Raw genomic sequence first — 24,520 nt, forward strand, 5'->3', positions numbered from 1 at the left:
AAGTGAGAACATTCAGACGTGTGGTCTTGTTTTCTGCGTTGGAGGAGCCTGCGGCGTTTCCTGATGATCTGCGCCGCCGCTGTGCGTGGAGCCGGAGTTTGTTTTTAATGTGGGGCGCCCTCTCGTTCGCCGCCTTTTATCCTGGCTTCTTTGCGAAGGTGTTAAAAATAAAAAATGTTAATTGGGAGGCTGAAAAACTGAGTAATTGGATCCACTTTAAAATGCTGCTCACATTTGTATTTCTTAGGTGTTCTTGACTTGAAATGAATACATTTAATATTTGAAGTTCAGAAAACCGAATACAAAATATAGGTGTATATAAGTAATAACACATTTTTGCAATTTGCAATCCGTTGACTTTGATGCAATAATCGTACATCGTACCCTCCGCGACGCTCTGTGCTCTAAGACGGTCGCTTTCTTTTCGTTACTGAGCACGGCTACTGTAGCTGTGGTTTCTCTTCTTCTGCACGGCCAATCTTTGCATCCTCGCCGGGAAAGGCGGACCCCGCCACCAACAGTGGAAATAGTGAGTAGGGGAGGAACATGCACGACGCAAAAACAGTGAATTGCTCTTTCTTATGAAGTTCCAGTTAAACAAAGTTTAAAATATAGGACGGATGGATTTGGGGTTTTTAAACAAAATATCGGCTCGGATTTGCACTTTAAATTTGTCGCTGAAACCCCCGTGGACCCTGGTGGTCTTGCTCCACTCTGCTTTGGGGTCAGGTTCGGCGTATGACTTGTGTGACGTTGCTTTACAACAAAAACAGTCCTCTTTACAGTAACTGGAAAAAGTAATGACAGCGGAGGAGGATCTGAATTAGGGAAGTTTACACAGGCACGGGTTTATTGGCCTTGGGTGATGGACCCAAAGGCCTGGTCAGGGCGGTTTGGGGCTAAATTTAGCACTGGCGATGTAATCAAGCGGTCATTAAAACATATTTACGCACCCCAAAAAGCGTTTTTCTGCAACGATCGACGTCAAAGGATGAATGACTACAGTCACTATCAAAACAATTTTGGTGAACTTCAGTGGGCTGACTAATGACCCCCTGTTTGGGAGACGAGGGAACACTGGTGGTCAGAGCAGGTCTGGACGAGTCCTGGAGGCACATTCGATTTCAATGGAGTCGTTGTGTTCGTCATGAAGACGTTTGTTTTGTTCTGTGGCGATTTGGGTGATTTGATTAATTCCCGTTCAATTTGATAGTTGTTAATTACAGAGGAAAGGGCCGAAACTGTACGTGTGTGGGAATGTGTTTATCTTCATGCTGGCTTAGCTCTAGAGGCAGTGGACATAATGCGAACACATAATGATTAATGACTATTCCTTTTTCATTACCGGGTAAATTTCCCCCGAGAGATTAATAAAGTTATCTCTACATCAATAGACTTATTGTCTAAAACAGAGAAAGGTCAATGTGATTTTCCCTTCGGGACGGAGAGAGTTAATGAGATATTTTCCTTTGATCAAGAAAGCTAGATCCAGATTTAGCTTAAAAAGTAAAATAAATGTTAAAGAAAATGTACATTTAACATGAAATATTACCACGGTTATTTTCTGGAAGGGCACTTAAGAATGAAATACTTGTCTATTTGAAGCATGTATTTGAGTGTCCTTCCCTCCGGCTGGGTCTGTAAGTCCTTAAGCCTGGCATGTTAAAGGCTACGACCCCGTTCTCACTTACAGGACTATCCTGTTACCGCCGCCCCTCCAGCTCCACCCGCACAGAACGCACATCCACCGGGACCTCCCGCTCTTAACGACCCCCAAGAACAACAAAGACCCTTCCACTTTTCCACTTAAAGGCCCAGGTCAAATTGAGCCTAGAAGATAAGCCATCAGATAAACAAGAGATCTGCTCAATAAAAAGCACCCATAAATACAGGGGACCCGCAGCGCCTCCAGAACCCGGGCGCTGCCATCTGGCTTTCCTACGTGGCCGCACCGGCACGAGAGCGAGAGCGGCAGAATGTTCAAAACCTCCGGGTGACACCAGAGACCCCCGGCAGAACCTCGCCGGCCGTCTGCCGCGCTGCGTCGCCGCGCACGCGGCAAAGCCTTTGGTCTGGCGGGAGCTTTTCCTTCCGCCCTGCGTCGCCGTTCTTTCTCTGTTTGTGTTGTTGTTTCAAGGTGAAAACATTTGTTAGAATGTCGGCAGAAAACTCAGGGAATAACTTCCTTGTTCTGTTGAAGTTTCAGCAATTGTGTGATGTTCATGAGGGCATATTGTCATAGTACAGTATATGACACGGAATATACAGTACGTACGTGTTTATTACACACTTCATTAAATGTAAACATTTCTACATTTGAAGAGATACTTCTTATGCAGTAAGATGATTAAAAGGTTACTCCCACTCATTTCGTTACGGTATGTACTGTCTGCAATTTCCCAATGGGAATTCCCACAGGAAATGCAACAATTTCCGATTTTTTTTTTTTTTTAAACAAATACAGCCGCAAGTAATTATTTATGGACTTCAAGCCCATGAAGGCAATTAAGACTTTATGGTGCAATGTGCACAGGGACCTTCAGCAAGTTTAGTCCTAAAGTCCACCAGAAGATCAGAGTGATCTCTACAATACCGACATTAGAGGAGGCTAGTGTCTAAGCGACACTAAGTGTCCACAGCAGCGTTATACAAAGCCCTGCCATTCGGTATCCGTTGGAGGGATTGACATAAAAGTTGGCGTGAATGTTCCAATTAATGGTCTGATGTTTCCTAAGTCTCATGATGATTGCTTCAATCCAACTTCAGTTAGAAGCTAGTAGGTGGTTGGTTACACGTAAATAAGCCTAAATACAGCCCTGGAAGTACCGATAACAACAAAATTGCTTATTTCGACGAATGATTGTCTCTAAAGCATGTACAGCAAGTTTTGTCAAATACCACTTATCACATAAGGAGATACACGTTTTTGGCATTTGTAGCACCCCCTTAAGTTACATTTTTACATACTTTGGCACATAGGTTCCAATACCTCTACTTAATATCACCATTCACTTTTGTGAGCATTGAACTGACAGTCAGTTATCCAAATTTTTGTTACACCACACCCATTGTCAGGTATTATGGTTAAATAGCGGCCATATTGCTTATATTAATGGAAGTATTTTAGGGTAGGTCCAAAATTTGTCTTGTACCAAAATGTGGTGTCAATTGGTCAAAAGCTAACAAAGCCTTGGCCAAAAATGGTTTTCAAAAAATGTTGGCGGAAAATCTAGTTGGGTGGAGCTTAGTGCTCTGGTTGGCATTTGGTAGAGGTCATTTGTCTGGATATACAGAGCAGGTTTTCTTGAAAATTGGACTTACGATGTAGGAGTTATGGCCTTTTTAAACGTAATTATTTTGACTTTTAATTATAGCGCCATTTACATATACATACATATATACGCACTGTACGTATATATATATATGTATATATATATACCATTTTATAATGCTAAAGCAACAGCTGCATCCTCTGAGAAAAGGGAAATTAAACAGACCTGTGGCTATTCCAGCTTAGAGAAGTTCCAGGGCCAATTCCAGCAGTGCTCTATTTCTCCTATTGCTATTTCTCCTGAAGGAAGGATATAATAACATGTTCGCTGTGACCCGTGACCCTGCTCCTGAAGCTTCCAAAGTAGACAGGACACGGCATAATGAAGAGGGCACCTCAGCTCATAACAATACAACACTTTTATTGTGAATATATTCGATTTTGCACAATAATCAGACACCATATTATAAACATTATTTCCTTTCCTATTATTTTTCCTTTTCTCTGTTTTTTTATACAGTAAATATTATTAGTGTACAAATGTATACAAAAATTGATTCAGGCTAGTTAGGTTCCACAAAAGAGTAATTCTTAATGTATTAAAGCACAATCAGATATCCCCAGGATTAAAAGACATGTCAACACTCTGATAGGCAGGCATAACCTGAACACTCGAGGTCCCCGGGGTCACCACTATGGGCAGAAACATGTGTGAAACGGAAGTTAAATCTTTTATATTTGAATTTGAATTTAAAAAACTAAAATCTGAACAGCATCATTTGACATTGAATGCATACGTTTGGGGCTGGCAGCTCCACTAAAATTGAACCTGAACGTTATATTATGAAATTGAATTCACTTGCTCAGAAACTGTATTTGATCCACCACTGGAAAATTCACTCCGTTCTCACAATTCTAATTCAGTTTTTGCAATTCAATTTCAGTTTGCGGCGACACACATCCGGGTCGCCGAGGAGGCGCATTCGAGCGCAGATTCACAACCAGCAGCTACAGTATGTTTTACATACTGGTAGCTGCTGGGGATGGTAGCTCAGGAGGTAGAGCTGGTTGTCCAGTAATCTAAACGTTACTGGTTCGATCCCAGGCTCCTCCTGCTAGCATGCTGTAGTGTCCTTGAGCAAGACACTTAACCCCTAATTGCTCCTGATGGCTGCGTCCGTCGGTGTTTGAACAATTGTAAGTCGCTTTGGATAAAAGCGTCTGCTAAATGTAATGTAATGTAATGTAATTACCATTTCCTTCACTCCTGTCGGTCCATGGATATGTAGGGAGTGACCGAGGGAGCCGGTCACTGAGAGTGACTGAGAAACCGTCCCTGTTACGCAGAGTGGTTTTTTTTTTTCGGTTTTGCTTTGTTTCATTCAATGACAATAAAAAATTCCCGAAAAAAATGTACATCTACGATAAAAACACACTGAAATCATTGGTATTGTTTGGAGAAAGGGTCAGCGGAGTGGAGATCGCGGCACTGCCGACATTTTTTTTTATTTTTATCTTTTAGAAAGGTTCAAAATACGGGATATTTATGGGGCGGAGAAAAAAAAATCGGGGAGGACAGCGGGAAAGAAGGGTAAAATACAGGAGAATCTCGGGACAAACTAGAGGGTTGACAGCTGTGGCGATGTCATGGGGAAGTACAGTACTACAGTACAGTACAGTACGACGTTTTACGTCGCTGTTGGCCTGTGAGGTACTGCTGCCACAGAACTCTACCATCCTTCACGTTGTTTACCACAGAGCAACCAACACTATTAGTAACAATATAAAAATGATCATAATGACAAGGGTTAAATTCAAAAGGAGCTCGCTAAACTATCGCTCGGTTGGAGGTCGTCGGACATGAATCGTTCACAATGGTTTGTGGGATGAGTAGTTTCCTCACTCTTAAAATAATGTATAATCAAGTATAGACTCTATGTTGTACAGTCTTCTTGTTTTTTTTTTTTTCCTTCAGTTTTCCAATATATATATATATTTTTTGCTCCGAATCAAATGCTTTACGCTCACGATTCATCTTCGACTTGGATCAAAACTCTTAATATAAGGATTTTCTGAAAGGGTCCGTGGAGTGGATGGAGCCGTGCTACCACGGTCACCGCTGAGCTCCGTGGTCGCTGCCGCGCGGTAAAGAAGGAGCCTGGTGCGCCAGCTGCGCGGTTCCCTCAACGACCCGGCGAACCCAGGACGGAATTGCAAGAACTGAATTTGAATCGCGAGGAACTGAAGGAATTTCTTCAGCGAGGATCAAACAGTTTTTCGAGAGCAAATTAATTCAATTTCAAAGATATCACATTCGGGTTCAAGTTCATCGGAATTCAGTTCCGAACGAATCATTTCAAAGTCAAATGACGCCGTCGAGATTCAGTCTTTCAAACGCAAGTTAAACAACACGAATTCAAATTGCGTGTTTCAAATTCGTTTTTTTCAATGGCATTATTCTAGTTGAGCGATTGAAATTTAAATATAAATGATTCAAATTCAGTTTCCAGTGACACATCATTTCTGCCCAGACACCACCACCAAGACGAGCTGGAGAGAAAGCCAGATCTGCGATCTGACAGGAGACGACGTGAGAGACCTACTTGGGTAAAGTTAAGGCTATGGAAAGTTCAAAGTCGTGAGTTCGATGTTATGGTTTCCTCCAGGGGGGGGGTTTTGGGTGGGGGCGGGGGTGGGGGTAGGCAGTGTTTGGACACGGAACAAGCTCATCCAATCACATTGCAGCGTTTGGACACTGATCATCCTTCAGTGTTTGCTTCACAGCACTTCAAGAGCAACACAAACAAGAAACAAGCGTAAGTCGGGGGAGTCGAGGGGGCAACGGAGAGGAGGTTGGAAAAAAAAATTAACAACAACAACAAAAAAACAACAACAAAAGGAACAGTCGTGGGGTTTTTTTTTTTCCCGACGTGCTGATCTCACTCGCAAGTCGTTGCGTCTCCTGAGTCTGGTGATCCAGAGAGGGAACCGCAATAGGACTCGCTGTGATGCCGATGCCGGGACACACGCACACACGCGCACGCGCGCACACACACACACACACACACACACAATCACTGGTCAGGTGTTTCTGTCGTCTGTGCTGGATTCCAACCCAATCGGTAACGGCATCGCTAAAAACCGGGCTACGCTACTTGTGCTGTGTGCTCCACCAAAAACCTTAGCATAGAATAATTCAGCTTTGATCTAGCAACGCACCGCTTCCAAAATAATACTGACTGCAAAAGTTAGAGAGCTACGTAGGCACTGGGAAGTTGATGCATCGAATCGAGGACGAGCCACAGCCGACCAAGGACTCGCACGTGGGTAATAATGCAACTGATCCCTGTAGATCATCTCTGGATTTACTCTGATCTATCGCTCGGTCTCATCCAGTGCAACAGGAGAACACATAATACTGTTGTTTATATTCCAAATTCTCCAGCATGTTTTGAATATACTGCACTGTGTGCGTACACGCACTGCAGTATATATCGTCCTTCAGTCCTCGGCCCTGCGCGGAGCTTTGGTGTTTCTGGTGTTTTTCTCTTTTATTTTTGCCATCAGCTCTGGACAGCGCTCAACAACATGTCGCTGATCAGTTGATGCCAGCCAGAGTTTTCTTTGTCACTCCAAAAAAAAAAAAAAAAAGACAATTAAGAGAACAACAAATTTAAAAACGTTTTTTTTTAAAGTTTTTTTTTTAGTTTTTTTTTTACATTTGTCTGTAGCGCAACATGTTCTTGTGGTATACTTACAGTATAATGATTTATATGCAACAAATATCAGCAACAAACAATATCACACAAATCAACTACACAAATCATTGCTGTCAGTGGACGTATAGTCGTTGAATAATATCCAGTTGGCATAGCGGGAGTCCTTTCCAAGTCCCCATCGACCAAGGGAAAATACATAAACCAGGTGAGGCATAATTAAAGGGTTTGGTTTGCTCTTACTTTTGCACCATAGGAGAGTACAACATGATGTGTGATGGAAACGTGTGCAGCGTAAAACATGGTTTTAATTGTTTTTTTCTTTTTTTCGGGATGAGCAGCCTTTGGCATTGGAGAATGCGGGATGGGAAACAAGCTCCACGGAGAGGCTGGCAGTGGATTCACACTTTCCAGTGGGCCATGGATGACTTGGTGATATTGTTGTAATTGTAATAAAAAAAAAAAAAATAAATAAAATGAACCGAATAAAACAAAATAACACGATGTCCCAATGGACCTTTTCTGCATCCATCTTCGAAAAGATGTTGCAACGGGAATGCTTGGTGGGTTTTTTTTGTTCTGTGTGTACGTGTGTGTGTGTGTGTGCATGCGTGTGTGTGCGTGTGTGTGTGTGTGAGTACAGGGTCATGAGTGTTGTGAGGCCGTGACGAGCCACAGTAGCAGCAGTTGGAGCCCCATCATGGGCCACAGGGAGGATCTCAGACAGGTCACTCCCCCACAGTCAGAATCATCCTCCTGGAGGTGGAATCGGAGAAAAAATGTACGAATTAAAATGTACTAAAATATGAATCTAACATTATCATAGGTAATATTCATTCTAATATGTATTACTATATTAACACATAATAACTATAACACATAATATTAACACATAACATATATTATGATTATATATATAAATATTAACTCATTATTATTACTACCATTATACAGTTCATAATAATAATAATAATAATGATAATAATAATAATAATAATAATAATATTTGATAGACTGATTTATTGATAATTTTTTATTTCAGACATTTAAGAAAAGACAGAAAATAACCTTTAAATAAAGCGAAAAAAACATTCTATGGCACATTATATACAAAAAATAAAACAAAAATATTATTATTATTAAATAATAATAATAATAATCATAATCATAATCATAATCATAATAATAACACATTTTTTTACTATAACTTGGTTGTAAAAGCTGTAGTATTTTTGTACTGGTTTTAGTATCAAACTCCATACGTTGAGTGACAGCAGCGGGACCCTGATGGATGAGCGGTTTCAGAGGACGGACGGATGTTTTCAGTGAAGTGTTTCCACTACATAAAATCCATTTTCTGACGGTTTAGCCAACGCAGGTGTGCGTGAGCGTGTTTCCACCTGCGTGCGTGCGTGCGCGCATATGAGCTCTCTCCGTTTGATGCCAGTGTGGAGGATTTCCGTGCATGCCCCCTGATCCTGGCGCAGGGCAGAGGGATGGCAGCCTTGTAATGCAGAGCCTCGAAAAGGAAATAGACGAGCGGCTTCCTCTGTTCACCCCAAGTGAGGGTACGGAGGGACACGTTCACTTCCCATGTTTTGTCTTTTCTTTTTTTTTTTCCTTTTCTTTTTTTTCTCCTTACCCTGGACACACACAACAAATGGACGTGGTTTGTATTATGTTTGTTGTGTGAGGCACGTCTTGAGTTTCACACTGATATTGGAGATAGTGTACACCAAATATTAAGATGTAGTGCCCTCTCAAGTTTTTCCTTTTTCTTTGTTTTGTTTTTTTCAAAACAGTGCAGTGGTTTATGACATCTACAGTATATTTAACATACACCGCAGAATGAGTATGTCTCTTCAGTCAATCCAAATAGAATTTAATGTTTCATGCGAGACACCAGAAAAATCTAAATATCAGATTCTAAGTTTGTTTTGCTGTTCTAGCAACATGAGCCAATAAACTGTAAGTAATGAGAAATTTGACTTGAAAATGAGCTTTAAATGTCAGGATTTACTGCAATACCAAACTGCTTATAATGAGCAACACACTGTAAAAAAAATGACTCATTGGTCCAAAAAAAAAAAAAAAGCTTCTATTATTAAATGGTTTTTTTTTTAGGTTTTCTCAAGTTAAAATTGAGAAACCACAGTGTACTTTTCAGGTAGACACAATATAAAAAGAAGGTGACTTTTTTTAAGTTAAATCAACGACTCCAATCCAATGATGTTTTTTACAGTGAAATGACACCCAACACTCAAACAATTCCTTAATATTACCATTATTCTAATACACATTTTCAAAGGTAGACCCGGTCTGTCTGCACCAAGTAGCATGGACAAAATGATTGAAATATAATCCTGTACCAGCGGCGGTAAGGACGTATCGCTATGCACGCCACACTGGCCCAAAGGCGGAAAAGGAGACGTATTATTACATATTATATATTTAGATATATATATTTTTTTTATAACTATATATATATATTTTTTTTTATAACTATATATATATATATATATATATATATTTGTATTTCCAAGTTACTGTGAGGTTTGTGTGGACGCACTAACCCTGAGCTCAGCAGCATCAGCAGCAAGAGAGGAGGCGAGAAACTCAAAGCAGAGCGGCTGCTGATCGGACACAGAGGCTCGTCCTGCCCGCGACGGACACGAGACGCAGCCGTTCGGACGCAAAACCGTGAAAGTGGAACGAGAAACGACAGACAGGAGAGAGGAAGGCACAAAAAAAAAATAATAATAATAATAATACAACAACAAAAACACGATGAGAGGTGAGAAATGACGAAAGAAATGCAGAAGAAAACCAAAGCAATAGGGGACGGACAAAGATGAATGACATTAATCGGGGGAGGGGAGGGCGAGCGCCGTTGCTACTGTATGAAGGATTTGAATAATGTTTGTGGGGATAAAGCCGCAATACGATGGAGGGTCACGAGCGTAACCGCCAAACCCGCAATTTCCACTCACGTTGTCGTCGTTGTCGAAGCACACGTCTGGTCCTTTCCTGTAGCGGGGGTTCTGAGCCAGCTCGCATGGATCTGGGCCCTCAGCTGAAAACATAGCACTCAGGAAATAAATGAAAAAAAAAAAACATCTCACATCGGGGCCGGTGCAAATCCAGCAGTATTTTCCGTGGCGATAGTTAAATGAATCATAACTTCTCGCTGACTAGGCGTTCCAGCCAAAAGGGCGCTGGATGCGGCATCCAGGCTCGGGGCGGGTGAGCCCGGACCTACAAGACGGAGCTGCACCTTAATAAAACATGGCAGCCGGAGCGGGGGCCAGAGGTTAGAATGAAAGTGAATTCGTAGTGGGGATGCCGTCGTTTGGAGTCGTGCGCGTGGAATGAAGACATTTTTACCTGGGCTGAGCTTGACTTTTGTCGCGCGTCCATGGGAGACGGAGATGAGACAGGGAGTTGCAGCCTCAGCAATTTGAGGAGCTGTTAAAAATGGATCTTTACGGCCGTGAAAAATAACACCCGATTAATTCCAATTCGTGTTTCCCCCCACCTTTCCTCCAAAACCTCACAAATGTACTATGGTAAACACTATTAGGAGGCTGGCTTTTTTTGTTTTTCATGCCACTTGTCTGCTTTGATTAAGAAGTGTGTGTGTGTGTGTGTGTGTGTGTGTGTGTGTGTGTGCTCATTAGGGGGATAATGAACTGGAAGCCACTGTTGACCGCACGGCGACCTCTGATGATGACACTTTTATTGTTAGAGCATCAGGAAGAGTCAGCCCAAACACACATCTGTCAAACAGATTGCACACACACACACACGCACGCACGCACGCACGCACGCACGCACACACACACACACACACACGCACACACACACACACACACACACACACACACACACGCACACGCACGCTTTCATACAAACCCCTGTACTTAACCTTGAGTTAACTCGATGGCAGCGTGCAGCCCGGATAAAGTTTTAACAAAGAAACAGAATCCAGGAGAAAGCCGAGCCCCCACGTCTGCTTTATGATTCACCTGCGATCGTTCAGGGGCGGGAGGGGGGCAAGTGCTGCCCTTACACTTTTCGGGGGTCCGCGTCCTTGTGGTCAGAGTTTAAATTAAGAGCCCACCTTCATATAGATGATGGAGAGCCGGAGAATGAAAGTGAAAGTCTGTCGAATTTTTTATTTTTTTTGTTTTGTTTTTACGAGCTTTGGGAGGGTGGGTAGGATACAGGGCTGCTCAGCCTGTCGCAGAGGTCTGGGATCACATGACAAACACATGGCCTTGGCGTCGGTGATCAGGAACACAAGGTTGGTGTTGGGAAGCTTCTCAGCACGGTACATCCTGAAGTACACAAAAAAGAACATGGAAAATAAGTATATATAAAAATATATATATAGTTATAAAAAAAATCTATATATACCGTAAATATATATACAGTATATAAATATAATCCATATATCTTTTTTTTACATACATATATTTCTTCTTTTTATTTTCACTTTAAATCCAGCACAAATGCTCAGCATAGATTTACATATTGATATGCATATCTATAAACATATCTATACATACACACTTAGAATGTCTCTCTCTCTCCCTCTCTTTCTCCTCTCCTCGGTCTCTCTCTTCTCTTCTCTCTCTCCTCCTCTCTGGAATGGACTTTTTACGGCATCCATTAAAGTTTCTGTGTCTATAGTCGTTAACATTCGGGGAATAAAGCGGCGGGCACGTGGGGCCTATAACACTCAGTAATTCTATCTGCATTAGTGCATTTGACCCCTCAGACAGTTTGAATTAGCGCAGGAGTCGGACGGAGCAAAGCAAAACACGCAGCGGGGGCATACACGTAAATGATGAGGCTGAGTTTGAAGTGCCGCCAAGGACGGACGGAGGGATGGAGGTGTACTGTATCTTTGGATATATATTTTTTTCTTTTCTCCAAAGCCAAAAATGAAAGTGGAAACAGAGTACGGGGAGTCTCCAGTCCTTCATCAACATTTGTGTGAACAGGCATTTAGACATTCTGAGGGATGTTTGGACACACACACACACACACACACACACACACACGCACACACACGCACACACACACGCACACACACACACACACACACACACCTGGAGCAGTTCCCACAGTCCAGTACACCTGCGTAGGATCTTTCTTCATTGTCAAAGAAGTACTGAGTCTGCTCTGTGATGCAGCTCTCCTTGAACATGGCGTCCGGTATGTCCTCTTCTGCCGCTTCCACTGGAGGGAAAAGACGCGCAGCTTCACGCTTATACAGTCCGACGTGCAAGGACACCATAGAAGGACACAACACAACAGCAAGGCATACATTATTTAGATGTTAAATGATAGTTGTGTTGCTCACCGGCCTCTAGAAGGTTGGGGAAGATGAGACTGTAAAAGAGCTGCTGCAGTATTGACCTGAGCAAAGCAAAGGAGGAGATGAGTCAGTGGACGATCCCACGCCACTCCAGGCGCCAGAATACTCCTGATCAAACGGAACTTTATTGACAGAAAGTCATGTCGGAACAAAAAATGTCACGATCGTCCGTTGTATACTGCCGAGTTTAATCTCATTAGCTCTTAGGAACCAAAAAAAATGCTTGGAAAGCAGCGCGGCGTCTGACTAGAGCAGTAGTTCCCAACTTGAGGCCTCACCTGTTTTGAGGTTGTCAGTAGTTTCCTAATGCTGTACAAACTAACAATACTACTACTACTACTACTACTACTACTACTACTAATACTACTACTACTACTACTAATAATAATACATGTTTGTTTGTTGCATTTTCCCCAATGCACTGCTGTTCAGTGCTCACTAAAAAACATGATATGCTATAACACATCTTCTAAATGCAACAGGACAATCCAACAACAAAAATTTAAAAAAAATCTGTTTCATGATTCTGTCAGGTCAGGAGGAAGGACTCCAAGGAAAATAAGTTTGGGAGCAGCTGGTCTGGAGGCTGCAGTCGTTGGGGTTGGACAAAGGAATTGTATTTTTTCTTTTGATGGAAGGTCACCGCGCAGGTGTCGAAACAGGACATGATGCTGTAATGGTTTATAAAAAGATGCTGTCCTCCACTCACCCACCTGGAGAAACCCTTTGCCAACAACGCACAAGACCACGGCTTGCACACAAGCCTTGACACACACACACACACACACACACACACACACACACACACACACACACAATACTCACCAGGCAGCAGTGGAGGCCCACCAACCGATACTCAGCAAGTCAGCTATCGTAGGCTGGAGAGAGAGAGAGAGAGAGAGAGAGAGAGAGAGAGAGAGAGAGAGATACCGACACAAAACAGTTCATTTCATATATATCCAGTTATGTAGAAGTTAAAAACGCCGAGCGTGCGGGTGTCCCGGTGCGGGGATTGTGAGCGAAACAGCTCACCACGTAGACCGAGCGCGGCCCCGCCGCAGCCTTGCTGTCCTTCTCCGGGTCGCAGACCGACTGGTAGTCATAGGTCTTGTTGAAGGAGTAGAGAGAGGTGTTCACCAGGTTGATCATCAGGACCGGGTCCACCTCGCCGAAAAACTGACCTATCTGAGTGCGAAGAAAACCCCTAATAAATACCACCAACAACACGCTGAGAGAAAGAGCGGGGCGATAGTGACTATTATTGTCCAGAACTATTTTCTAACCCATTTTTACGAGAGATTTGATCAGGACAGTAAAATGGGTGAAATGTAAAACTGAGTGGAAAGATGTCATGACAGGAGACACAGAGTCTCTTGAGAAATTTTATATATATATATCTATCTATATATACATAGATAGATATATATACAATAAATAATAAATCAAACGTGATGTCCAACATGAAGATGGAGATGACAGGAAAGCCATGACCATCTCTTTCTTTGAGACACGTCCAGGGGCTCGTGTTTCACTGTAGCAGAGATGTGGAAAAATGACTCTACGACACGTCTTTGCTGATATTAATGAGGAGACCGGCCCTTCATCCGTCCTCCATGAGGGATAGAGGGAAAGAGCTTTCATCCACAATCAAAGCCTCAAAAGACAAAAGGCCTGTGAAAATGTGACGTAACGCGACGTTTCAAGTTCGAGCTCCAAGTTCATTTTGTTGCGGAGCTCGACAGAACGGGGAGCGTCAAATGGGAACGCTCGCTCATCACGCCATTCTCAACATAGAGGGAATAACGGCCATGACGATAAGAGCAAGTAAGCTAAAAGATAAAATGTAAAAACTAAAATTAGAATAGGTAGGCAAATGTAATGTGATGTTAACAGTATACAGTAGTCATATGGAACCAGAATTCCACACGTGTGACACATGTCATCATGCTCATGATGCACTTTGAGCTCCTCTGGGGATGAGAGCGGTCGGCGTGGACTCACCAGCGTGATGTACTCGTCCTGGTTGGACATGAGGAGGAAACCTCCGTCGTCCAGGATCACACAGTCCACGTGCTGCGGAGGGAGAACGGAGAGAGAGAGAGAAAGGGGAGAAAAGGCCGAGAGGGCGGGGACGTGACGCTGCTGCCCGCGCGATTATCAGTCGACATCACACCCTCGAAGCCCTCACAGCTGCCTCTTCAAAAAGAGAGAGATTTCCTCACTCATGGAGTGGACCTGGTTTACTGGTGTCACACCATCCTTTTGTCAGAGCTGGCACGGGGAAGTTCGGGCTAACTCGCGGGGAAGTACGGCCCTTTTCGTCGTGTCGGTGTAAAAAGCCCCACGACAGCGGCGAGACTCTCCCTGTAGAAACGCTGTTCTCTAACGTACGGTTTTGTTTCCAGCGTGTTTTTGGGGATGGGAAGGCGTGTCAGCAGACACAGAGCAGCAGCCAAACATGAGTCAGTTGCGCTGTCACAAGGCTATCACAGGCTTGTTTACTCTCCGCGCCTCCTGTCTAATGCAGATAACGGCTGTCCAGTTGCCCCGGGCGACCGGACTTAGACCATCTTGTCAGCCATCTTGTGTGGTCTGGTTGCCACTTTAAATTTGTTAAAGGAACGTTAATGTTTTCCCGACACATGGATGTACTCCGTCAAAAAGGGCGAATCAAGTGAGAACATGCAAGACTTGTGTGTCGGAGTACCTTGTCGTTTTTCATGCAGCCGCAAATTTCATCCTTGCACTGCAGAAAAAACAAGGGAACAAATATTAAATATGGACAATGGGAATCACAACAAAGCGGTGCAACTTTTTCAAACGCGACTCACATTGAGTTTTAAGGTGGAATTGATGAAACCGTTCATCCACGAGGTGACGTTGAGTTTAACTCCCACCACTGCAGCAGAGGAGAGAAAAGCACAACAACAAAGCTCAGAGACCTGTTATTAAGTCTGTTGAAGGTGAAGTGAAGTCCAACACGACCCACCTGCTGGTTTGAGCTTAACTTGACTGATGTCCAGGTCCACGGCTTTGCTCACCAGAATACCCGTCTCGTAGCCCGACTCTCTGCTCTCTGGGTCGAGATTGGAGAAATGGATCGTGTTACTGAAATAATACATTTTGAAGGTTACATGTTTGTACAAATTTAATAGCATTAGTTACCTTGAATCTACATATTTTATACATTATCACAAATCGGAGATCTTCAAAAATAGATGAGTAAATTCATTTTCTGTTTTTCTTTTGTTGTTTTTTTTACCATTGGTAGTTTTTTTTTAATACCAAACAGCTTTTCTGTTTAATCATTTTCAAAAGTAATGAGTCAAAGCAATGAAAAAGTGTCTTAGTAATGATGACTGCTTATGGTACATTGTAAATCAATATTGCAATGTCAGACAGACGGACGGACAGACAGACAGACAGACAGACAGACAGACAGACAGACAGACAGACAGACAGGCAGACAGACAGACAGACAGACAGACAGACAGACAGACAGCTAGATAGATAGATAGATAGATAGATAAGAAAAAAATGAAAGATATATTGAAATATATTAAAAAAAAAAAAGATGACACAAGGGAGAAAAAAAACAACACATTTCAAAAACAATTTCTTAAATAATAAAAAAACAATTGGTGGAAATGGCATCAGCCTTGATCCACGTGCACTTGATGCGCTGATGTGAGCGAGTGAGGCCCGCGCAGCCAGCACATGTGTTAATGCCGTCAAGTGCAACTACAGCAGAGTTCCACTGCGGCTGCTAGACGCATTAGCCCGGACGACAGGGAGGGTGGAGGAGCTGGAAGATGGAGGAGGGGCTGGGGGGGTTGGGCGTGCTATCAAAGACGCTCTCAGAGTTTGATCATCCCCAATAAAATTGAATGATGTCCAGAGAGAGAGAGAGAGAGAGAGAGAGAGAGAGAGGGAGATGGAGAGAGGGAGTGAAAGACGATAGGCTTGTTGCCAGGCCAGACTGAAGACACTCACGCACATGTAATCCCAGCCGCACACAACACAACACAACACAACACGGAGGGCTTACTGTTGAAATATGGAGCGGTGAAAATGTAAATTTCATTGTCCAGGGTCCTCTTGTAGAAGCTGGACTCGTACGTTTCGGGATTCTCGGCCCACTCTTCCCCGGCGCTGGGACACGTGACACGATATATCGACAATTACGGAGCATAAAACAAAAGCGAAGACGCGGTCCGAGCGATCAATCTGGACAATTTAGAGTCTTCCACGCAGCCAAAGCTTCGCTCAGAAGAGTGAGAGTCGCGCCCGGACCGGTGGATATATGACATGGACCGGCTCCAAGGAAAACACGGACGTTATATTTCATGTTTTATAGGAATGGAGGCATATACATTTATCTTCAATTGGAATCCGATACTATAACCGATTAGAACTACTGAGGAAAGTGTAGGAATAAAATATAATACCGGGAGGAAATTGAGGAAAATGAGCTTCACTCTACTGCTGGATATCTGGATTTGGACCAGGTTTTGAAATTCCAGTGTTTCAAGTTTTCCTCCTCACGCAGCCCCCGTTCACAACATAATACCGAAAACCAATCACACAAACTCAAAGTGAGGTTGAGGAGTGCAGCGGAAGCAAACCTTTTCGGATAGACTCTGGTGATCCCACCATCTGTAGCTACAAACCGAGCTATTATCCCGTCCCTGAGAAAGTAGGAAACCAAAATTAGACATCCTGGGCATTAATGCACGTGGGTGTTTGAGACAGATATGGAGAAGAGTATTATTTGGTCATTTCAATTTTGGGTTTTTCATGAACCGACTAAAATGTAGTTGTAGGTACGTGTTGTGCACACGGCACATGGCTATAATTGACTTCAGTTAAGTTAGTGCAGAGGAAACACACTGATCTAATTACTTTTCTTTCTTCTTAAAAGCATGGCATGGTAAAGCGTGGTGGTAGTTGGGCGCGATGCACATATTTCACTTTTCTTTCATCAGATTTCATTGGTTACGCACGGCTGAATCTCCGACAGTAAAACACGACTTTGGTTCAATTACCGAATAAATGGAGCATGAAATAAGCACCAACTATAGCGGCCTACACGGTTACGGGTTTTTTGGATTTATATGCAGCGAATAGAAAAATAATCACTCTAATGGTACAAACAGATTTTTATCAAAAAATCTAAATAAATCATGCTCTGACAAGTGTGGCCGCTGTAAGCTGCGGAACTTACAGCGTTTGCTCCTTCCAGAGTTGGACGAGTTCTGCCGTGAGCCCGGCGTCAAGGATCAGTCTGCTCACCAAGGACACATTACCTAGAGTCAAAAAAGCCACCCCAAAAAAAGAGAAAGAAATTCACACAGTATCACCTTCACTGACAAAATAGTGTCTACCAGTGGTAGTCATAACAATGACTAACATTCTCACTGCCAAAAAAAGGAAAAAAAATGGATTTTGGGGAGATGGCTGCTCAAGTCAATGACGTTTTCTGGATTTTCTCTCAAGATTTATATTTTTATTAATAATTCTTATTCATATTGTATTTTGTATTTATTTAAATTTTATGTATTATTACATTTTCCTAAGACCTTAAGAGAAGCCGATCTAAACTTTATTTCTTCATCATTGGGAGTTAGAATCCTTTATATTGATCAGGTATTGGGAGAATAGAAGTTTCAAACTACTTTTTTTTTGCAATCACCTAAAAAATACGCCTTCCTTCAAATAACCCTCAAACTCAAATCAAACAAGTAAAAAGTCCTTGTGCACGGCTTTTCACTTCATCACAATTCAGATAGAACACAAGAATGAGAACATTATTGCGTAAGATGTGCGATTAAATGACAGTCCAGGCAGCGCGTCCTTGGGCGGCGCGCGTCAAGGATAGCCCACGGTAAATACATTAGTTTGATGGCGCTCAGGCGCGGCAGGAGGCGAGATCCATTAGAAGATGACAAATCAAACACCGTGAGTCACTGCCGGGCATGACAACATCGCAGGCTTCTAGGAAACTCGGGCCGATCGCGCCGCTGAGGTCACCCCCAGCTCGGCCCTGACTAATCGAATGACCAAACCAGGCCTCGATCTTCACGGGGCGATCGGGATAACGGCGCGGGGAGGCGGAATATGCACAGCTTAACACACTCTCGTCGAAGAACCGAAACGCTAAGCAGGCAAAATGACGACACGTATTGATTGAGAGTTGATATTTACCCTGGCACAGTGCTGACGGTATAACAATACCTCATAACAACACAGCGCGTGGGCAAAGCTGACGTGACATAAGAATTAGGAAGATGACTCACATGCTTTTGGAGTTGGGGCGCTGCTGTCAATGTATTGATTGAAGTCGAGGAGGAACTGGGTGTTGTTGTCGGACAACTTCAGCTCCTTGCAGTACTCTCTGTGTTATAAAAATCATCGCACATTGTACACACCACAAACTGGAGGTCGATTAATTTCTACCAAGTTTTACAGCATTTCCACATGACACCGAAACTGTCTGTCGGTGCTCACTCACCTGGGAGCAATAAAAGTGTGTCCAAACTCCTCAAAACTGTCCAGCTGCATGGTCTGCACGGCTAATGACAAAACAATAAGACGTTTGCACACTGACTGATACATATTTAACAACACACATCTTTAAATTATGGCCTTAGCGATCGCGTCTCACGACAAATGAAACTAGGGACCAAAGCCAAAGGGCTGAGCATTCAAACAACTGCAACAAAAAAGCCTCCTTTAAAAAAACCCCACACAAACGTATCCTCTCTCTCCCACACACAGACGCACAAACACACACACATACGGATGCACAAGAAGGAAAAAAACCCACACACGCAATCAGACGATCTCATGTCGGGGGAAATTAGTTGGTGGGTAGAAAAGTAGAGTGTGGATGGAGACAAAATAAAAAGAGGTGAAAAAAGGTTTTTAAAAGGAAGTACTTGCCTCCCCGTCCTGCCGGAGATGGTGGGAGATAAAGATGGGAAAAAGACAAGATAAATTGAAGTTAAGGAGACTGAAAAGGCAAACAAAGCAAGCATGGCATCCCGCGGGAAAACGATCCGTAAGTGCTGTTTAAATCACGTCAAAAAGAGGAAAATAACTCACACACAACACCCAACTTCCTTTCATTCAAAAGGTTTTGTCTCGTTTGTCTCATCTCATAAATGCGTCGTGCATCATTCTCTCTCTCTTTTCTCTCTGTTCTCTTTAATGATGAGACCTTGGAGGTCACTATTTATTTATTTTTTATTTTTTTTGTTGTCATCCAATGTTCATATTTTTGTGAAAATGTTGTTTGTTTCTATGTTTATTTGTCTCACCGTGGTGATTCTCCCCCTCTTGGAGTAGTGATCAGTTGTTTATAGACCCAAACATGATAAAATAGTTCTCCAAGAGGGGGGTTGGTGGTGGCTCTCCATGACCAGAAACTGTGCTCTTGTTTTCCTACAGGTCGTCCACAGGACAGAGTTATTGCAGCAGTTCTTGATGATTAAAGAATTAAGAAAGAGTTGCATTGCAGGTTGAGAAGTTCAACTCCACTTGCAGATTAATTCTGTCCTGAATGCAATAGCATACAAATACTCTGTGCTGTATGCCCAGCATGCTGACAGCACAGGTTAAAAAAAAATAAAAATAAAAAGGAGGTCACTATTAAAATGTAAGGCGTGGTGTTGTGCAGTCTGCAGTCGCTAATGCCATAGTACCAGAGGGGTCGTCGATATCTTGCGCAATGTCCTTCATATGAAATATTACAGGAGGATTTATTGGCGTTGTCTCTCTGGAGACTGAGCAACTTTACAGATTTCTACACCAATCTGTCCAATTTAACCCTCTGTATTCTGTAGGTCATTCTTCCATTCTTCCATTCTTCTTCTTAAATGGGGGTGCTCATACCCCCAGGGGTACTGGAGAGGTACAGCAGGGGATCCTCCCAAAATTAAAAAAATATAAAAATAATATTACTAATTAAAATATTAAGAAAACACACATGCACATACTGTACAGTACATTATTTAATGTTAATTTTCTTTTTTTTGTCCCAATGCCATTGAAGAGGGTACTCAGCTGGAAAAAATATTTTCGATGGAAATCTTAGAGACGAAAAAAAGCCACCGTTCTAGACCAGTGATTCTCAACCGCTCTTCACATCAAGCACCCTCAATTTGATTCGCATTATGAAACGGACCCAAACATTTTGTTTCTGGGACCCCGATATGAGAAGCTATTTATTGTTAGATATGGTTTAGTCCCAAACTTCCATACCTCTCTATGCTGTAGTTAGTGAGATAACAGTGAAACTACGATCAAAACATGTTTTAGTCATTATCGTACATTCTATAACTGTGCTAATGCCTTGTAAACTGAATAAAAGAGAAGTTTAGCGAGAAATCATTTTGCTTGGGTTAGTGGTTAGGGTTAGGAACCTCTTGGACCTCATGAAGGACCCCTGGGGGTCCCCGCACCCTGGCTTGGGAACCTCTGTCACATGCCTGAACATCCATTTATAAGGAATCGCTGCGACGTGAGGAAAAAAGGCGAGGTGAAATAACCTGGAACCACACATGGGCTACGCTGATCAAAGTGTTGGCGTCCGGGCTCTAAATGACGATGCTGGCTGTTTTGGGAGTCACTCCCTCCCAATCAGATAAGTCTGTTGCAGCCAAGCATGGGGTGTTACTTTTCCTTAACAGGCCCGTAAATGTTGTGACAGCCTTTATGGCACGCTGACAGAGTCGTTACGGCGGAGAAGGAATGATATCGAGGCAGAATGCTTCAGTCAAAGTCTCGTGAACTTGGGTAACAGCTCCATCAGCCGTTTAAGCTTTATGGCATCACATCAAAGTTATAAAAATCCATTCAGGCCAGATGGCTATGTGCCATACCCAGTTTTTCTGTTAATTATGTTCCTTGATCAAAGCACCAGTCTAACTATCTCCAAAGCCATTATTAAGCATTCTCTATAGGCGATTGGCTGAACATACATGCAATTAAAGATCCAACTGCCCGACTATTCATTACCGTTTTTATATATGCAAAAAAAATATGCAATATGCAAAAACCGACATGGAGACGGACACAAATATATGGAATTACTCAGAAGGCGAAATACATCGGACACATAATAATGAGTACTTGCCCCAAGACGAAGCTGTAACATTCCCAGAGAAAAGCGAAGCAGCAAGAGAAGACAAGAAGGGAAAAACATTATTACATTAAATAGAGGAGAAAAAAAATACACAAGATTTGTCGAAAACAGCCTTTTTTGTTTTGTATGGAAAGACAGCCATGTTCTGCACCCGCCAGGAAAACCCCCCAAAAAACAACCAGACTATGACAGATGGCGAGATAGCCTGGGAAGCACAAACATGAGAGGAAATAAATTGGACAAGGGGATGGGGAAGGGAGGGTGGGCATGAAGGTGAGATACTGGGTGAAAGAAAGAGACAGAGGTGGAGACAGGTTTATAGCCCCGGAAAGAGAGGGAGACAGAATGAGGGATGTGGAGGGAGTGAGTGGGGCGGACTGAAAGAATTTGCGGCTGCGGAGGAGAAGACCATATTATTCTCTGGATGCGGGACGACGCTGCCCTAGCCTCAGGACAAAGAATCACCGGGAGGGTAAGAATGTAAAGCACTGCGAGAGAGAGAGAGAGAGAGAGAGAGAGAGAGAGAGAGAGAGGGATGACACACAGCCCCATTGGGTGGTGTTGCATAGCTGTAGGCTAGAAGAGGTGATAATAAGTAGTTTGAGGGGAATTCTGCCTTCTCTTTGGCAGCAGACGACGGCTCAAAGAGGGGAGTGGGGAAAGAATGATGACGACGAAAAAAGGAAGAGAACAGAAGGGTGAAGAACATCAAAGGTGTTCTCTGCGTGGTTTCGGGTCCCAAGCATGTGCGGGTGGCATCGGCGGGTTGCTCTCCGAGGGACAAACAACGGCGCAGACACGGCGATCCGCCGTGGCTCCAGACGGGAGAAAAGACGTGAGAAGTATGACCGCAGTTCGTCGGGATGCATCTGCAGAGCTTGTAAACTAACATTCGGATTCCGACCAGATGCCAACAAGCCAAGGCGTGCTGGATACTCACATCTGGCTTCTTCTACGCCGTTCCCCAGTTTGGTTTGAATAAAGTGTTCGCTGTATTTCGGCAGAACCAGGGCCAGGCTGCGAGAAACACGAACGGCACAAATATGATTTTTGGAAAGGAGAATCCATTCGCGCAGCGCATTTCATACACGAGGGCACTTCAAAGTGCATTCCATTAGGGCATAAACTAGATTATAAAAAAGAGAATCAGAAGAAACATAGAAATAAATAAAAAGCCAAAAAACACATTAAGAGATTGAAGGGAAATTTCAAACAGACATACAAACTCAAACACGGCACGACTCGCACCCGCACCACCTTTGATGCAAAACATTTCCCCCCGACCCGATTGAGTTTCAAAGTATGAAGAAGCAACAGCTCCCTGGTGGGAAAACTCATGACTTAAAAATAGTTTTACTGTAATTTAACAAATGCTTTAACGTAAAATATGCATGCATCTTATTAATATTAATATTAATGACTGTCACAATGGCGATATAAATATATTTCACGCATCAGGAATCCAATCAGGGACTAAATGCTGCTTCAGGCGCCAGTTAATTTGAAACTAGAGAGTGACCCCTGTTGGTTTAAACGGTGTCCTTCATCAGCCACAAACCTCCCCTACATAGTAGCTATCACATGGTAGACAGTGCTCGTTTGGAGATCCCTTCAAGTGTATCGGATATGTTTATATTTTATTTGTTTTTATGGTATATATTTAGACATTTATTTTGCACCATAGTAACACAAGGGAAGGTGTACCTGTAGTCTGTTCCATTGACTGGTCCCCAGGTGTAAGTCCTGACACCTCGATCTATGTATCGCTGTCAAATACGACACACACACACACACACACACACACACACACACACACACACACACACACACACACACACACACACACACACACACACACACACACACACACACACACACACACACACACACACACATAGATACAGGATGAACCAATACTATTGTTACGCTATCAGAACCTATTCTGAATTAATACATTTTAAGTTTTGGCTGATACCTGGTACCAATCCAATCCATTACTTTCACCCTACAGGGTGGACTATTGGTTTGGTTTGGAGTCATACAATTCTCTGAATTAGGACTAACATGCTTCTCTCTACGTGTCAAAAGAATACATAAATTCATAAAGTTGCATTTATCTAATATTTCACCCGTTTGGTAGGGTTGTCGTCTTGAGGATGTTCCCATATATGTCTATTTCAGCTCAGCTAAGACTGATCAGTGTATGTCAGTATATCAACCCGACCAGGAATTGGTGGTCATTGATGGTGGTCATTGGTCACAACAGGACAAGTTCGAGTGACATCATGATCATAACAGATCCTCTAAGCTGTGTGTCAAGTAAAAAAGAAAATGTTTTAAATAAAAACAACTTTCCCAGCCAACCATAACAAATGAACCTTTGTACCTCATCTTGGGTCTTCACTAAAGTCTGAATGGTCTGTTCGCCGATCTCACCGTCGATCATCATTCTCCTGATCTACAAAGAGGTAGGGGAGAGAAAGAAAGAGAAAAAGAGAGGGGAGAGAGTGGGGAAAAAGAGAGACCGACAGAAAAGGGTAGGAATTAAAGATATAAGCAGTCAGCGATAAATAAGACTTATTCATCTAAATTTACAAGATAAGATAAGACTTTTCTTTTAATCCCCGAGGGGAAACTCAAGGGATTCAACCTCGTACCTCGACTTTGATGTCATTCTCCAGCTCGGCGTCCAGAAAGTCCAGGGTCACTGGCTCCTGGAATTTGGGATTCTAATGGACAGGATTACGGTTGAGTTAAGGACGCACACACACTAAGAGCTCACTGTCAAATCCGTACGAATAAAAACAAAAAGGACCTCCACAAGCTTTGCTGATTATGTAGAGAATCACAGCCTTTAATGCAATGTTTCGTGCCGGCCGGGGTGAAGCAAGCTTAAAAAAGTTGTTCCAGTAAAATATTGCGAAACACAATCGATTTCACCGCCAGTATTCAGAGTTTGGCTGTGTGGTTTTTCAAGCGCAGAAATCGTCCATAGCCACAGCGAT

The 24,520-nt window shown here is 42.9% G+C and overlaps 1 protein-coding gene across 1 annotated transcript in view; it reads right to left on the reverse strand.

The window, feature by feature from the left end:
• Positions 1 to 7,715: 7,715 nt before the first annotated feature.
• Positions 7,716 to 24,520, reverse strand: part of LOC307231961 (voltage-dependent calcium channel subunit alpha-2/delta-1) — a gene marked incomplete at both ends in the record, with an annotated part of 79,438 nt that continues 62,633 nt past the window's right edge. The window contains 21 exons of the mRNA XM_080002838.1: positions 7,716 to 7,743; positions 9,561 to 9,643; positions 9,978 to 10,060; positions 11,212 to 11,324; positions 12,102 to 12,231; positions 12,356 to 12,411; positions 13,196 to 13,248; positions 13,403 to 13,555; positions 14,372 to 14,443; positions 15,078 to 15,116; positions 15,202 to 15,269; positions 15,360 to 15,446; positions 16,419 to 16,522; positions 16,996 to 17,058; positions 17,595 to 17,676; positions 18,667 to 18,764; positions 18,882 to 18,942; positions 22,456 to 22,532; positions 23,220 to 23,281; positions 23,902 to 23,973; positions 24,173 to 24,229. Coding sequence (XP_079858964.1) covers positions 7,716 to 7,743; positions 9,561 to 9,643; positions 9,978 to 10,060; positions 11,212 to 11,324; positions 12,102 to 12,231; positions 12,356 to 12,411; positions 13,196 to 13,248; positions 13,403 to 13,555; positions 14,372 to 14,443; positions 15,078 to 15,116; positions 15,202 to 15,269; positions 15,360 to 15,446; positions 16,419 to 16,522; positions 16,996 to 17,058; positions 17,595 to 17,676; positions 18,667 to 18,764; positions 18,882 to 18,942; positions 22,456 to 22,532; positions 23,220 to 23,281; positions 23,902 to 23,973; positions 24,173 to 24,229 — 1,641 coding nt within the window. The remainder of the gene's footprint in view (positions 7,744 to 9,560; positions 9,644 to 9,977; positions 10,061 to 11,211; positions 11,325 to 12,101; positions 12,232 to 12,355; positions 12,412 to 13,195; positions 13,249 to 13,402; positions 13,556 to 14,371; positions 14,444 to 15,077; positions 15,117 to 15,201; positions 15,270 to 15,359; positions 15,447 to 16,418; positions 16,523 to 16,995; positions 17,059 to 17,594; positions 17,677 to 18,666; positions 18,765 to 18,881; positions 18,943 to 22,455; positions 22,533 to 23,219; positions 23,282 to 23,901; positions 23,974 to 24,172; positions 24,230 to 24,520) is intronic.

Source organism: Zeus faber (genome assembly GCF_960531495.2).
Source record: "Zeus faber genome assembly, chromosome: 6".
NCBI lineage: Eukaryota > Metazoa > Chordata > Actinopteri > Zeiformes > Zeidae > Zeus > Zeus faber.